Below are 17,693 nucleotides of genomic sequence, written 5' to 3'. Positions count from 1 at the left end.
AATTTTGTGACATTTCAAGACATATAAACTGCCACATAGGTTCAAAAATGGCATTGGAAAAATTAATGGGTATGTGACTACAGCTGACAAACTATACAGCCTCTGGCTTAGCAAGTATTTGAATGGAGTGACTACAAGGCCCATAGCCTCAGCCTCCAAATCAACCAACCTGAAGATCAGAGACTGTGGGCATTCTAAAGCTAGATAGTTGCTCCACGATCAGTCTTAAGTAAAACTCTATTGAGATAAATTCCATTCAGCCGGGAGGCAAGAACTCAAATATCCCAGCTGAATTAAATAAATATATATACACTAATAGAGGCCAAGATACACGCATTAATTTTTCTTCCATAACATGAAGGAACACAGAAAAAAGCTAGAAAGCAAAACAACAGAAAGAGCTCTACCAAAATGTGGCGCAGAAAATACTTTTTTTCAATTTGAAGTCAGAATTCCAGGGTCGCATACACATATTTTGCTCATATATCATTAGCCTGTTAAGTAGATGCAATACGAGGAAGAGATATGCGTGGGAAGGAAGGGGGAGGCTTGGGTTATTTAATTCTATTCATTCCATGAGTAGAACTTTCATTGACAGTTGTGGGAATAAGTAAGACATGCCCCATGGCATTTCAGCTTAGCAATCAATTAATACTGCAGTCATAGTAACTAATAACCTGATCTTCTTGTCACAGTACTGTGTTTTTTTGCCAAGAATAATTTTTCAAAATTCAAGTAGTGATAATTTCTAGCTCTCATTTCATTTAATCAGAATTTTAAATATAGTAATGCACTAGTCAGAAATGTATTTCTTTTCCCTTAGGAATATATCAGATGTACTATGGAGGAGAAGAAAGAAAAGAAAATTTTAAAAAAAATAAAATTAGATAATGGCTATGAGGGAAAAAAAAATACATCTTTGTTGATCAGTCATGCTGCCTAACAGAGGTAGTGAAAGATTTCCAGAGAAGAGGTTGAGAAGGTGGTACTACCTCTTTGCCAATTAGTGAATTAATCAAGCCCTTAAGAGTGAATTAAAGAAAGTGCTCTCCTAGATCTAGAATGCAGAAGAATTTACAGTCTAAATAGTCAGTTCACATTTTTACCAGTTATTTAGTTCTATTATCTCCCTATCTTCCTGAATAAGCATGAGTCAATACATTCAATCAATATTTCCATCCTCTATAGTCCATTACAACTTCCACTTACATCCACTAAAAGGTTCTCTGGACTCCCACTAAGGACAAACAAGTTGCAAAAATGAATGGGGGGTATTTTTAGTACATAAAGGTCTTTCCACAGGAAATTGTGATTTTACCAACGTTGTACTCATAAAATTAGCATATTCTTAGAAGAATTGTCCTCAAAAGAAGAATTAGCATTAATAAAAATAAACAGAAAATAATTTGGAATAAGTGCAGTTATTACAACAAAAGAGAAGCAATGCAGGAAGGACCATTCTTACTGAAGTGTTCACTTGTTGATATGTACTGCCTATTCAGAAATGCAGAGGGATATACCAAAGACCAACAACAATCTTAGGGATTGGCTCAGGACATTCATGACCAAAAAATAACATTTTTCAGAGTACAGCTGTGAGACAGTGTCATCTCTCTTTTTCCTCTCCTCTCCAGTTGCTTTGATATGCTATTCTGGGAGCTCTACAGGGCAGGGACTAATTCAGGGGATGACTAAGAAATTAACACCAAAAACTTCGAAACAGAAAAATTCAATAACTTTGGAAAAGGGATGCTGGCCATTTATTAAATACCCTAACTGAACTGAGAAGGTTTAATCAGAATTTAATAGATTTTCAGTGATTTCAAATGCATTTTTTATATAACTAAAATGCTCTTGTAAGCCTTCCTCTCAGGAAAAAAAAAACAACGAAACCAAAAGAAAAACACGTTAGCTTAATACAAAAGATTTCAAAGGCTTATTTTAAGCTTTTATAAGGGTGGAATGTACTGAATTAATCTCAACACAATAAGCTTTTTCTCAATAGCAGCTTTTGCAAAAGTATCAATTGTAGATTCCCTTAATGGATAAACTGAATGATTTACTTCAAATGGTACATTTTTCTGTTCAGGCAAAGTACATTTAACCATGGGTTGGCCATGGAGGACAGCAATACATGCACAGCAAACTTGACTGAATATTCAAGATTAAAATTTAACTTCATGCTTAAATAATTGCCACTTCAAATATCTCCCCAGCTAGGCCAGCTGAGAGAGTAATCACACAGAGCATATTTTTCATCTGGCAAATAATTACCAAATAGAGCAGCCCATTCCACTTGTTCTATCCTTGGCATTAGGCAGATCATGTTCTTTAGTATTCATACATTTTTCCCAAAAAGGTAATTTTCAGGAGAAATATGTTCTAGATCTTCCAAAATAAATTACATAATTGACTGAATGGCCTACTGTTCTGTGAATGAAACATTCACCTTCATGTATAAATGAACAAATTAATCTGTCTTTTCAGATTGAGAGATTGAGGATCAATGTTTTTAAAAAATATACACATATCTTTGATATAAGAAAATTTAAGTTTCTCAGCCTTGCACCATCAAAGACATTTTGCTGGTGTGACCATCTCTGCTGGTGCCCCTGAATAGCTATGGGTGTCTGAATTGGCACAATTCCTTCCCTAACCAGAGCCTTACAGCCAGTGAAACTCTGACTCACAGTCAGCTCCATCTGTTGTGCTACAGGTGAGAACAGAGTGACAATGGTCCTGCAATGTCAAGGAATATTTTCCTGCTGTGAGATGCTCAGCAGCAACTTATGGAGTGCTAGCTCAGAGCCTTGCAATGCTAACACTAAAATACAGCTTGTGAAAATTATATTTTATAAGATGAAAGGTGGGTCCTTCACTGACTTTGACTCTCATTTAAAATAGGCAGTTCCTAAACATACATTGATGCCTGGAAGAGAATGAAAGAAAGCACAGGGTTGCCAAGTAAGTATCATCCTAATTTATTATTTTTTGAGATATTAATTCCTAGCCTAAGATGGAGCAGCTGACATGGACCTGGGTTCTGTTGCAATACTGCAAAACTTGAAAATACCAGGAAACAGCCTTCTCCAGCTTGCAAACACAACCCAAACTGTACACTGAAAGCTGCCCAAGAACAGGCTATACTGACCATTCTTCACCTCAGAATCTCCAGGAAGCAGGAGAATTTCATTTAGCTGTTGGGCTATTGCTAAGCTCCGTTCCCACCTCCACAAAACAGCTCTGGGGGCACCAGTATCCAGTCGAGCATTTGTTCCTTTCTGCTTCCTTGGACCTCACGTGGCAAAGATACTCACTGAAGTGTTCCTATCACACATATTTCTGTGGTGTGCTTAAAGGGTAGCACAGACATTTGGTGAGATGATTTGTCGTGCAATTTAAACTAATTTAAACTATTTCCTTTTTGCCCAAAATCTGAGGATGTGTTTGTCCCTGTTTAAATCCCAAAACCACAGAAATATTTGGAGCACTTCTGTAGTACACTGCTGGAAATTCAGTTTAGTCCAAGGTGTTTATTACAACAGCAGTCACAAAGTCCAGTTTCAATGACTTCATTTTTAGCTAACATACATATAACAATGAGTACTTTTTTTCCTAAATAAGTACTTCTTATTGAGTCATGTCTGCCATTGTATACATTGAAATACATTCATTATTTCCAGAGCTCTCATGCAAATATACATTGCTACAATGTCATCCATAATGACATTTCCTTTCTCCTCATGAGCCTGTATTTGTCATTATGCCTTGTTGAATCAAAGATGCTCAAAAAACCCACCAGCTATATAATACAGAGCTGCTTCATGTATTACAGAAATGCAGTCTCTTTTAAGTCAAATGTTCTCAAGCAGTTAAAGCCTTATTAAAAGGGGATTATGCAGCCTGAAACAAATACCCTGTATGAAACTGCAACTGCATACATAAATATCCTCCTGAAATCAAGTATATTTTCTAAAATACTAAGGCATTTAAAAATAAAACATAATTGGAATAAACTATTCTTATTTTATGCAGAACAGCATAAAAGACGTCTCCACAATAAGTATTATTATTATTATTATTATTATTATTATTATTATTATTATTATTATTATTATTATTATTATTAAGCTTGGAATTATTTTTTTCCTTTCATCTTATAACTTCCATCTAGATTTTATATGACTTACTTTCGTTTCAGTTAGTGTGAACAAAGAGCTGCATTTACAAGGAACAGAACAGCTGTCATGACCGAATTATCAGGCTGTATTTATTTCCTGTTTGACTCTAAATATCTATCTTCCATTGCCTTGAGCCAAGTGGCAGGTACTAATGGAGAAAATTCTGCAAGGTTTGTCAGAATTATTTATAACACCTATTGAGTAAATCTGAACTTCTTCCACAGAACAAATCTTCTGAGGGCTGGAACTGTGAGAGTCTCCTGGTTATTTTCAGCTGATGGTGAAGCTCTGCTTCAGCCACCAGGGTGTTTGATCTCTTCCATGGAAGAGTTTGGTGCAGCACTGAAAGATGCAACAGTCTGAAAAAGAGCTTGTTAAACAAGCTTATTGAGTGACTTGGGACCACAGATCATGAAGCTCATAGGAAAGCAGAACTTACTTGATGTCTGGGCTTTCCAACTTTCCATCAGCTCAGAACCTTTTATAGAGATATTGACAGTCACTGCCCCAAATCAATTTTTCCTCCGATTTCCAAACCAATTTTGGAAGGTTATCCCTATTGCCTATCCCTCTTTCTAAGAGGACTACTCTCAGAACTTTATAAATAAAATCTGTTGTGTTGTTCCTCTACTTTTGCCCTAATCCATCTCCATAGAGTTTTAGAAAACTCAAGAATGGAAATGAGTATATGAAAATAGTCACAAAAAATGCTCAGTGTAGAGAAACACAGGAGCAGACAAAGGGAAAGTCAGAAGACCTGAAAAAAATATTTCATCCTCTGCTAAATGGTATGAATTCTACAGCTATTTGCAGCTGATTGTTGCACTTTAAATGAAGATTCAACATGCCATCCATGTACATGTTTGAACGTCCTTCCATGTGCACACACTTTACTATATGATACAGGCTTTCCAAGAAACTCAAATTAAGTATATGGGGGGAAAAAAAATAAGTATCTTCTACTGGAACAAATTGGAACTGCTCACTGAAAAAACCCTCAGGTTTATAAAGAGAAAAGTGGTTTTGGCAGAATAATGCCAGAGATTTAATTTTTAAGTATCACAAATGGTTTCCTGGAGCTGTGGAACAGACCAGGTTCTTCCTTGATCCTTGCCTACATTATTGACCATATTCTGTGAGATATGTCATTCTTAGATCTCTTAGTTTACCTTAGTTTTGACTTTTTGTTTTTTTCTTCTCTGTGCCTGTGAAGAATTGCAGAAAGTCCTTCTGTAATAGGTGAGGGGCCATTGTCAGGAGCATTTTATCATCCTGTTTCACAGCACATGTATTTCATAACAGAAAGATGAGTTAAGAGGAATCAAGACACAAACTGTTTATTGATATTCCTAATCTGTAGAGATTGCTATTCCTGTCCATAGAGATATCTAAAAGAGCTTTCCCTCAGCTGATATTGAGGTCTGTTGCCCAGAGAAGTGGGGGAGAATACCATAAACAGGATTCAAGTTTAGATTGCTGGTTGAAGCTGAGGTCTTCCTCTGCTTGGATACTTCAGCAATGGGTCAGTAAATTCATCAGAACAAAATCCAGGGATAAATACTAGGCTGAAAACAGAAAGCATGGGTATTTTCACATGAGCTGCTGACAGTGACTGAACAGCAATTCATATGTAAGAAACTTACTGAAGTTATTTGAACTTCATGATGTATAAAATTGAATGTTGAGGCTCAGCAGGAACAGGCCATTTTGCTTATGATCTAAACTATTATTTCTAATCTACTAATGAGTGCAATTAACTCAGTTCCAGACTCCCACAGAAGTAGCTTTGTGCAAGACAAAGAACCTGGATTCTTTGGAAAGAACAAGGACAAATGCATCCACCCAAGCTAACTCAGCCTCCATTTGACTCAGTGATACACTGCTTTGTTCCTTAAGAATTGACTTCCCAGGAACTCAAAAGAACTTTGTGTGCTTATGTTTCTGAGTGTAGACTTTGATTACAGAATAATGGCCATGCTATTTAAAACAAAATTATCTTTGCAGCTTGCCATGCAAAAGAGTCTACTATGAAAGTACCAGTGGCAACTACGGTGTTTCCTGGCCTCGCAATAAATTTAGAATTTACAGTTGTTAGTAAATTACAAATTTTACAGATTAAGGGTTACAATTGTTTTTTAATGGGGAAGTGTCAAAATTTGAAATAGAACCATACGTAACATTGTCCAAATAAGATGTGGAGGGTCAGTTTACATTTCTAGGATAAAATTTACACAAAGACCACCAGGTTAAAAAACTCATCATTACTGATTCTGAATTTAATGGAGACTACATTAGTCCAAGGAAGAGAAATTACAACCAAAATCAAATACTGTAAACCAAGATCAACAATATAAAGGCACAATAGTGAAGTACAAACCATTAAAATTAAAAGAATAAAAGCAGAAAACTGGGTTTCATTATAGTCTCAATTTTAACTATTACTTATAGCAGAATTTGACTTATATTTCTACATATATATATATATATATATATACACTTCATAAATACAGATATAGGTACAGAAGGATATACATAAAATGTATGTTTAATATATATCTTTATAAGGAATAGCAAAACAAGATACTCGTCTCAAGTATATCCTGACTTAGTACAGTGAAGTCAGAATATTTTGTAACATTCTGGATGCAATAAATAAACATGATTTAACATCATTGTGGCAATGAGCTCCAGAAAAGAAAAATCATATTGATACACTGAAGTAGAATTTTTGAAAATAGTCACCATTAGGAGGTAACAGTGGCCCTAGGATTAAGAAAATAACCAGAGACTATGAAAATCTTGCAAATCACTATAAAATTACATATATTTGTTTTCTTTTGGGTAGTTTAATAACCTTTCTGTCAAGTTCTATGCGGGCAAATAGTTTATTTAAAGATTTGCTTACAGCAAAACCAATGCACCTGTTGCTGCCAGATCCTATGTATTTTCAGTGGTAGCTGTTTTCTCTGTGCATGAAATGCCTGCTATTTTCCTTGATATTCACACACAGAGCCAGTAAGACTGGATTCCTCATTGTGACACTACTATTCATTTCCACAGAAGCTGCTCAGTTTAGAAACTAGGTAAATCTCAATTTATTTTCCTGGTCCTGGCACTAATTCTCACAGAGAGCTGTGAATACTACAGCCATTTAATCCCAGTGTTTTGGAGGTGTATGGAGGAACAATCAGTGCTTTTTCTCTGAAGCAGGACTTCAAGCGCTGTATCAGCTACATAGATTTGCAAAGGTGGGCACACACCACAGAGAGTGTCCATTAAATAATTCTTATATGTAGAACTGAAATACACATTGCACACTCCAGCAGTACCAAGGAGGTTTTGGCATCTTTGCAAGACCATTCTGCTTAGAAAAAACTTAGAAAAGCTAGCCTGCAGAAAAAAACCCCAGTACTATCAATACAGTCCATATCTTAGAACTCTTTCAAGAGGCCAAATACTTTGAACTTCTATTTTAACTGAAGATAACCCACATGATTGCCAGTAATACTGCCAACAATAAACACAAACTAAACATCAAACATTATAAATAAATTGCAGCTTTTCATTAATTTGTGTATTTACTGACCAGCTATTCTGACTCATTTCTGTGAGCATTTCTTTCCAGACAACAGTGTACATCTGACCTTTGGAATCCTACTTGCTTTAACTCTGTCACTAAAAACCCAAGAGCCACATACACTTTTGATGTGCACAGACCTTCAGCTCATGTCAGAGACAATTTCATGCAAAGACCAAACTTCAAAAATACAATTTGCAATTTTTTTTCCCCGCTCAGACTTACCTGGTTTCATCAATATAAACTGCCTCCAGAACAGATGCTGCATATTCAATATTCTTTTTTAAATCCACCACATTAATGTCACCCTTCTCCAGCTGCTTTACCAAGCATCTTAATCTGTGGGAAAAAAAAAGAATAAAAACATCAGTGTGATTATTCTATCAAATTTAGTGACTTTATTTTCTAACTGAAACATTGGATCCAACACAACAATGTAAAGGAAAGGACCATCTCTCCATCTCTTGTCTTAAGAAAATCTGGCCTTAGAATGTATTTAACAATGACTGGTTTTATGTTTTTACAGGTTGCTAAATTCATAAGGTGTACTAAAAAATGGCTTATACCTTCCAGAAAGTCAGAGAGAACATTTTAACCGTCATCAAAGCAATTTCCAATTATTTTGTGACATTACTATTATGCCTCAGTCACTAACTAATATCTATATATATATATATATAACTTTGTGTGTTGTTTTACTATAATTTTTCCATGCTTAGGTGGTTAATTATATTTTTTTATACCCATGGTATACTGATTTTGCTTTACTTCATTGTCTTTAATTTTTATTTAAGCCCCCAGTACGTTTTTGCTGCAGAATTTGTATTCTTATTAGTGCGAGCTAGTATGGAAGTCTGTTGTGTCTGTGCTTATAGTAAATTCATCATTATACCAGAGGAAGGGCACTGCCTGTGGCAGTAGAAAAATCCAAATGTTCCCAAGTGTGCTTTAAACTTTTAGTTTTGAGAACTTTGCTTTACAGTACAAACATGGATACGCCCAAAGGGGATTTTGTAATGCATCAACTCATGTCTCTGCAGCAATACACTTACACAGATAAACTCCTTGAATACGAGATTTTTCCTAAACTCTGCTGACAAGAACACTTCTGACACTGCTGAATTTAACCATACAGAGTAGATAAAGCACTGGAGTGAAATGAAAACCTTATCAGTAACAGTGCAGAGCTGTAACTAAATGGATGCTTAAATCGTATGTATTTTCCTTCTTTCCGTACGCTATCTCTGAGTAGAATAAATCTACAGTTTTGTATCATGTAAGATTAAGATTTCTGGAATTAAGATACACCATTATTGTTACCTAAATTTCATTAAATAATCTTTATGTGCAGGAAAAATCGTGAAATGAGCATTTAGATAAAAAGTGCAGTGAAATTGATTCAGCATTACGATAACTACTTTCAGAAAAAGATCATATTTATGACATGAACGAGCATACATAAAATATGCAAATGTTACACATAAAATATGCAAATGTTACATGAAGAGGAGACTGAGGGGACACCTCACTGCAGTCACAACTTCCTTGTGAGGAGAAGAAGGGCAGACACTGATCTCTACTGCAATGCCCAGGGACAGGACCCAAGGGAATGGCCTGAAGTGGTGTTAGGGGAGATTTAGGCTGGACATCAGACAAGGATTCTTAAACCAGAGGGTGTTTGGGCACTGGAATGGGATGCACCAGGGAAACAGACCCAGCACCAAGACTGACAGAGTTCTAGAAGTGTTTAGACAATGCTGTCAGGCATTGTGACTCATTGGGGTGACTCCTGGGACTGTCCCATGCAGGGCCAGCAGTTGTGTATCCCAACTCAGCTGATTCTGTGATTCTGTGATAATAATATATTTCATGTATATATACTACATATTATTTTCATTGGGTGCATACAATATTTGATTTGACCTAATCAAGATATATAAATAACAAAATTACAGTGATATTTGAAAAACAAATTCATAAACTTGGAAAGTACTGTTCTATCATAAAACCACTTTCATGTTTTTCTACATATTTCCTTGGCCTAAGTACAATTATGTTCGAATGTGCAAGGATAATTGTAGCAAATGGGGTTTTAAGACCAACCTCCTCAGTTCTCTAAAGCCTTAATTCAATTCAAATTAGCCTAGCACATGCAACAAATAAGGCTCTTAGCAACCATATTTACTTGGTATTTTACGCAGTGCGTTGCATATCAATGGAATGGAAAAGTAGCGTTAAAAAATTTTCTCAGAGAAATGAAGTGGGCAGATGAAATACTCTGGGAGCTCATCTCCTACACAGAAATAACCATATGCATGGGATATTCAGCAATTCAGCCTGAAGTTAACTTCTGAATCTGAGAAAAAAAGCCCTCTGCCTGCTTTCCCTGAACTTCCTTTATTTGCCACGTAAGTGTCCCCGACACTAAGCATTGCAGAGAAACAACTTTCTTACACATCTGGACTTCACTTAAAACTGTTTTGGAAATTTCAAACAAAGAAATAGCTGGCTTTTGCCACAGACCCTATTAAAGGGGAAGTGAAATACACTGTAAAAAGTAAATTGTAAACTAACCTTGCCTCCTACTATAATTTGAAATAAGTGAAAGACATTGTTGAAGATGGGCAGTGAACACATAAGTAATTCTTTGAAAATAAAAAACACATGCTATTGTCAATTAAAGAGAAATAATTATTGATATTAACATTTGCAGTGCCATTAAGAAAATTATCTGTGTTGGTTAGGTCAACTCCAAGTTGTAAATCATTATCTTCCCATGAACCAATTGAGAAAAGCCTAACTGTGATAATTGTGACAATGTGTGAAGGAGTTTAAGGACAGAAAAAAGATAATTTTTTCTGTAAACAAGTGCTTCATGTTCTATTTGGGCTACTTAATATTCAATATACTTAATATTCAACAATAAAATTAAGTGGATTATTGCAAACTTTATTATAAAAGTGATTTGACCCTCTAAATGAACATCACAAAGTAAAAATTTGTTGGTATGTAATGTGAAATTAAAATTAAAGAGGAGGATAGTAACTATATCCTGGCAATATAGATAGTTAGTTTAAACACTACTTTTCAAAACTTTGGAGAAAGGGGACATTTTCCTCTAAAACTATCTGAAATTAAAACCACAAACCAGTTTTACTACCTGTAATGTTTCTTGCAATAATCAGTTGAATGATTCTCACCCGTAGAAAGCATCACTCACTCAGGAGCTCCTCAGCTTTCCAAGGCAGAAGTTACAGCCTCACTCAAACAAGAATGCTCTTAAAAAGGGTCAATATCCAACAGTTTCAAATCAAGAACAATGAGTAGTTCAGCTAATCTACTGAAAACAGCCCCATCCCACAGTCCAAGTTGCTTTAGAGCAATCTATCTGAGATTCAAGAAAGTATTTTAATAAGGAGGAATCCAAACTGGAAACAGCAAAACCACATCTTGAAAAGTCACAACAACTTCAAAATATCACTATTTTATTTGGGTTCTAAAATTTGGTATATGAATTGCCCAAATTCCAATTATTTTTATGTGAATTGGTATAATTAGAATTTTACACATTTCTATTAAGAACATACATGTATAAAATAAACCTTTGTATAAATACACCATTCATTCCCTCCCACAAATTCAAATAGATGAGAGATGCTGAAAAAATATACACAGTATGGTAGCAAAGATTCAGGACTGATCCTTTTGGGTTGCCACTCCTGATTCCTTGCTCCTACCTGCATTTACAAAGTGGCCAGTTATCACAACTTCAAAATGGCTAACCTTCACTTCAAGGTATTTCACATTAGGTCAGGGAAAAACAAGCTGATATGGGAATATTTTGCCCAGCAAGGCAAGGCCAGCATATCAGAGGGGAGCAAGGGTTACAACTGGCAGCTCTTGACACGGATCTTAATGTGTGTCTCACTTCCTTGGAATCATAAAAAATGCAGTTCCAAATGCAGTTACCTAATATTTCTTCCAATTAGAGGGGTCCTCAATAAGCCCTTACGTGGAGAAATACAAGAAAGATATACTGTGTTTTCAGTGCTGTGAATGCGTTTTAAGAACTTACTTCTCAGTCACTGCTGTGTCTGAGCATATACACAGGAAGCTTTGTGGTTGCTAAGGGTTTCATGAATCACATGTATTTCATGATTATTTTAAGCATTTAAGTGGTACGTGCTGATCTGTAATTATGATTCAGTCATTAGAAAATAAATATTGACCGTGCTGATAAATCAGACAACATTTTGATATACCAAAACCCATACTGAAGAACTGAAATAGAAGTTATGCAGCTATATAGCAACACCAAATTTTATATTTTCTTAATGATAATACTCCGCTTTTTCATGGTGATATAATTGCCTTGGTTGTTCAAGAATTATTTTTATGCAAGATTAAATGGTTTTCCCTCAGACAGGCATTCTCTATTAGGTTTCAATTCATTTTACCTTATCCGATAAATCTAATATTTACCACTCTAACACTACATAAATACTATCCTCTGTGGCTCATTTAGTAACAGGTTAAACAAGGGCATTTAAAAAATTGAGTCAAATTTCCTACATTTGCTTTAGCACCCAGCTGAAATCACAGAGCGCCATGGAGTTTTACAGGGATTCCACCTGAAGCCATAAGCAGATTCAAGGTCTCTAAAGCATTTTTTAAATTTTGCATAATTGTCAACAATCCAAATAAAACAAAATTCAAGTGCCTGAGAAGCCATGGTGCCTTGACCTCAATGATACTAAAGATCTGCTATTTGCAGCACTGTAACTTTTCACCATCCTCCATCATCTTCTCCAGCTACGCTGGAGAGACACCCCAGAGGAGGAGGCTCGTCTGGGATCCTGTTCCTGCTGCTCATCCCGGCTGTCTCTCACGCCTCCCCAAGTTACTAATCCTTTCCCAAAAGTCACATTCACCATTAGATTTCATATATGTCATGATCACGAATTCTCACACATTTGAATTTCTCTGACCTTCCTTTGTGAACACCCAAGCTACAGAACAAACTTAGCCAAGCTCTAAGTGTCTTTAAAACTTTTCTCTAACTTCTGCTAAAGAACTACCATTAATACTTATTTGGTTCTGCTGTTCAATTCCTTTCTGGATCAAAGCTTAATCAAAAATCTTCAAACATCAAATTACTTAGCATGTACAAAAATTTGGACATTTTATCTGTCTTCTGTTAGATCCAACAAGTAATCAGCTAGTCTACCTACCCTAAATACTATAACTCCTTCTATTGTATCAATGTATATTTCCATTATTTGACATTCCCTTTTCACAATCAATCCATTAAATCAAAGGCAATAAAAATATATAGGAGTGATTTGGAAATTGCAAATTATTCTCCTAATGGCTTTTGCTGAATATTTATTTTTGTCTAAAGATTTACATTTAATCCACAGGGTTTTCCTGAATTATTTATACATTATATAGGGTCCTAGCCAAAGATATTTCATCTTGAAGTTCTCAAATACTACAAGATGCCTCAAAGTCTTCATCATGTACTTGCTGAATTCACTATCAACAAGCTGGGAAATCAAATGTAAACTCATCATCTATCAAAAATTGTGCTTGGAGATGATGGCTAACCTTCAGTATGTTTAACTCATTGGAGCTAATGGGATAAGCACACAGAAAAGGCACAAACCCCTTATTTCAAATAGTGCTTTAAAAAGCTTTATTTTTCCTGCAGACAGCAGCTTTGAGCACAGTGATCAAAGTTGCTAAAACACAGTTTATCTCCTTCAGTCCATGAGACCACAAAATGTGGTTGATAAATGTTGATACTCATCCTTTGAAAAGGCCATGTAAAGTGAAAAGTTCTTTTAGAAATATTGATAACAAGCCACCATATAAAAAGCCAACTGAAGTTCTTTGATTTAAAACTGCATTAACCAGAACTGTTAACTTTGTACTGAAAATATTTTCTATGCTAGTACTTAGAAAACATATTGCTATTATTGTTTTTGAAAGCCCTTTTGGTTCAATTTCTACAGTCATTAAGGAGAGAAGAATGATAAGTGTTGAACACTAAAATAATGTCATTGCCCAATGATTAAAGAATCTTCAACCATCATCAAAGGATCTCCAACTATGACAGCACAAGTATCCTTTCCTCTACTTGATAACATCACATATGAGCAAATAATACCGGAACATTCAAATAATGACAGTTTGTTCTATCAAACTACAGTAAACACTGTATAATCTGTATATAATTAACATTTTCATTTTCCTGAGACAAAAATTAGAACCAGGACAGAATTTCCTTGCTGCAAACCACAGATCAACTTTTACAAATGTGGCTAAACCCTAACAGCTAACATTTCTGTTAACTCTTAAATTTGTGTCTTAATAGTTACAGATTTTTTGAGACATCAAAACCCTGCAACTGTAGGACCTGCATCCTGGTAAGTAATCTGGGGACTCTGTGCCTATTTATAAATTATATTATATTATATTTTTTTCTGATCTTTGACAGAGCATGAAATACAGCTCCATTTTGTTGTTTAGTATGCAATAGAAACACAGAATTATTAAGGCTGTGAAAGACCTCCAAGATCATCAAGTCCAACTTTGCCAAACACCACATGGTCAACTAAACCACAGCACCAAGTGCCACATCCAGTTGTTTCTTGCCAACTTGCATTTCTCTCAGTACACACACAAGTGACAGCTGATAACATATTAACTGAACAGAGGTTACCTAAAGGCCTGTAGAGGAGTGCAGTACAGAAGTGGTTTTTGAAATGTCAGCCCCCCATACTTGGTCAAAGAACATGTTCAAATGTGGCACCCCAGCTATCGCTGTGTGATCCATTCCACCTCCTTTTTCCTCTGAAAAATTGCCCCACCTGCTCCCATATCTGATAGCACAAGAGTATGGGTAACAATATCTCTTCAACCTGACACTGACAAAACATTCTTGTTTACCTCCAAGATGCTTTACATCAGTTCTACTGGAGTCTTTCCACACTATCAGATCAGGGTCCTGTGCATGTACAGTTGTGCTATCAGATGAATCAGGGTACTTGGTTCAGCTGGACTACCAGAGCAACATAAATCACCAAGATAATCCTACTTTGACCCAAACTCTCACTTTTCAGAGGATTTTGAAGGCCTCCTTTCCTACTTATAATTAAATTTAAACACTTGAAGTACTGAAGTATAAAAGTTTTACTTTTAATATATAATCACACCTTCCAGATGGGATTGCAGAGCCAATTTATCTTGAATTTTATTTTTAATATGCATCATGAATTCTGAAGAACAAAGTACAGATCTGTATTTGTGGGATAAAATTGTGAAATGTAAAAATCCAAAATATTTCCATTATGAACTATTACAGACTATTGCATAAAATCATTTAAAAGTTATCTTAGTCTGCCAAAACCATTGTAGAAAAAACACCACCACCTTAATTGAGATGTCTTTTCTACTGAATAATTAACAGCTTCAACAAATCTATTTTCACTAAAAGAATTTTTCATTCAAAAGACAGAGCAAGACATAAATGCTTTAGCACAACAGCTGTAGTAATTACAGTACAATTTTGCTGTAAAATCATTACCATCTCAGTGCTTCTGAAGAAAGAATAAAGTACATGTAATGTATATGGCAACGTAAAAATATGAATAGGGTTTTTATTTAAAACTGCAATACTGCAATTAAAATGTAGGAAAAAAAATAGGAGATGCTAGAATTCAGCACTCTATGTTATGTGTGAAACTAACTTCTGGCATTTGGAATTGTTAAAAATAAATGTTCTGCTGAAGAATTGCCAAATAAAGCACTTCAAAGCAGGTCTTGGTAATGAGAAGTGGAACATCAGATTAGCTTAAAAACTTGAGAGCTATATAAACGTTTAAAAGAGGAAGGAATCAAGCGGGTGAACCTTTTCCCTACATTCTTTAAGAATGGTCATAAATAGGATGAAATGTAACATGGCCATTCTTATTTACACATGAGACCCTGATTTAGGATTTGTACATGGGAAACTAAATTTGAATTAGAGATAAGAAACTGAAATTCACTGTCCTTGAATAGCTCCATCTTTGAATACTTGAGGATTAGTTGCCATAGTCAGATAAAAGACCCTGGACCTCATCAGAAAGAAATATTCCCAAAAAAGAAATTTCTGAACAATATCACTTTAAATCCATTATCAAGCAGATAGGGTATAAATACCATATGGTCTATATGCATACTGGTTTTTTTTTCTCTGGAAACAGTTGTGACAGGAAGTGTAGCAAACCAAATAAAATATCATTTGTAGCCAATGCTGGTATACAGTTTCTGTTTTCTTCAGCCTGCAGAGTGCCTGGCACTTCAATATAAAGAGTGCAGATAGGTAGAAGGGAAAGATAGATTGGATTACAGGCCATGTTTTTGCCTTAAATCACACAAGAGTTTCTCCTACAAAGCTCTAGTCTGGAGGACTCCAGGAAGGGACAGATAGCTATCCTCACCAGAGCTGCCTTTGTTTTTCATACTTTGCTCAGGACTTTGATGAGATCTTGTTTTTACAGAGCCCTTTAACTCCTCTGCTTCAATAAGATGTACTAACCTCCCCTGCTAATCACATTGTATTTCCTGATATGAAAACATGCTATTAAACCAACCTGATTATCAACCTATTGACTAAAAAGGGACCATATTTTCATAGTTTCTAATTTGTTGATGTTCCATGTTTGAAATAGAGCTTCCCTCAGAAGGTGTAGTCCAGAATCTAACTGCAAAAGTGTTACTTTTTTCTTATTTTTGTTTAAAATGAGAAAATCTAGCAAACATAGACAAATTTGCCTGCTTATATACACTTTACAAATATTAAAGATTAAATAAAAAATTTGGAACTTGATCATCATAATATCTATAGAATATTCATGATCAGAACAACATGGACCATCTTAGTTGCTAAATGATACACTGCCCCATTACTTTTTGAAGGAAGCCCTAAACCGATCTCAAAATTAACCACAGAACTAATATTTCCAGCTGTGTTTAATTGCTTGTGAAATGGCTTGAAAATGTTCTGTTTACCAGAAAGAGCTTTCAGCTGGAAAATTACTGGGCTTCTAGCAAAAATTTGTTTATAAAAAAATTTCAAACCCAGCTTCTAATGACATAAGATTCTATCATTAATGTCTATCTCTTCTGAGGGACACAGAAATTAAAATGTGACTTCTTCAAAGTAATGACAGTACATCTCTAAATGTTCTTCTCTAGAGATGTGAAATCTAACCTGAAAGGTTCAACTCGCTTATGGTCATGACTAACGTAGTTCCCAAATTTTGCTTCATTTTTCATAGCTCTACTGAATGAATCACTATCCTTCAGTTTCTCTACAAAACATTGCCATTCCTTTCTAGTTAAGAACCTGGCTGTATTTTAATTTTAAAATAGAAAACTAGTCAGTTCTTGACTCACTATTATAATGTTTGTTTACACACTTATTAAGGAAGACGCCTGTGTGTATAAAAGCAAAATAGGTAATAAAACAGTTTCTTAGAAAGTGTAACTACATACTATGATTTGCCTGTCATATTCTCAAACAATACATTGTTTTATTTTCCATTACTTTTCAGATCCTTTAAGGCAGCATATTTCTATAATCTGAATTCTCAGTTTTGAAATCAAGTTATGCACTTTAATCTAAAATATCTTTACTCAGAGAAGTAACCATTTTTCAAGGAGAATAAGTCAGTTTTAGTACAATAGCAAATAGTCCAGACATTGATCACAAGGGAGCACTTGAAGAAAGACCATAGAGAAAGAATACAGCAAAGTCTACAGCAGTTAAATTTCCTAAAATTAATGCAAATTATTGCATTAAGAAAGTGCCCTGTTCAGTAGTCTCCCAACAATACATTGCTTTCACCTGCAGATATCTACATGATGTCACAAATATGCAATGCAGG

At 35.2% G+C, this 17,693-nt stretch overlaps 1 protein-coding gene across 8 annotated transcripts in view; it reads right to left on the bottom strand.

Annotated features, from left to right (window-relative positions):
• The window catches only part of PDE1A (phosphodiesterase 1A), a 198,936-nt gene that overhangs the window by 46,857 nt on the left and 134,386 nt on the right, over positions 1-17,693 (bottom strand). For all 8 annotated transcript variants that reach the window (XM_086897587.1, XM_086897594.1, XM_086897589.1 and 5 more), the window contains one exon: positions 7,984-8,097. In XM_086897587.1, coding sequence (XP_086753713.1) covers positions 7,984-8,097 — 114 coding nt within the window. The remainder of the gene's footprint in view (positions 1-7,983; positions 8,098-17,693) is intronic.

The sequence above is a fragment of the Cyanistes caeruleus genome, chromosome 7 (genome assembly GCF_971803275.1).
Source record: "Cyanistes caeruleus chromosome 7, bCyaCae1.hap1.1, whole genome shotgun sequence".
Taxonomy (NCBI): domain Eukaryota; kingdom Metazoa; phylum Chordata; class Aves; order Passeriformes; family Paridae; genus Cyanistes; species Cyanistes caeruleus.
The sequence above is the reverse complement of the archived record's forward strand: the minus strand, read 5'-3'. Positions and strand labels throughout refer to the sequence as shown.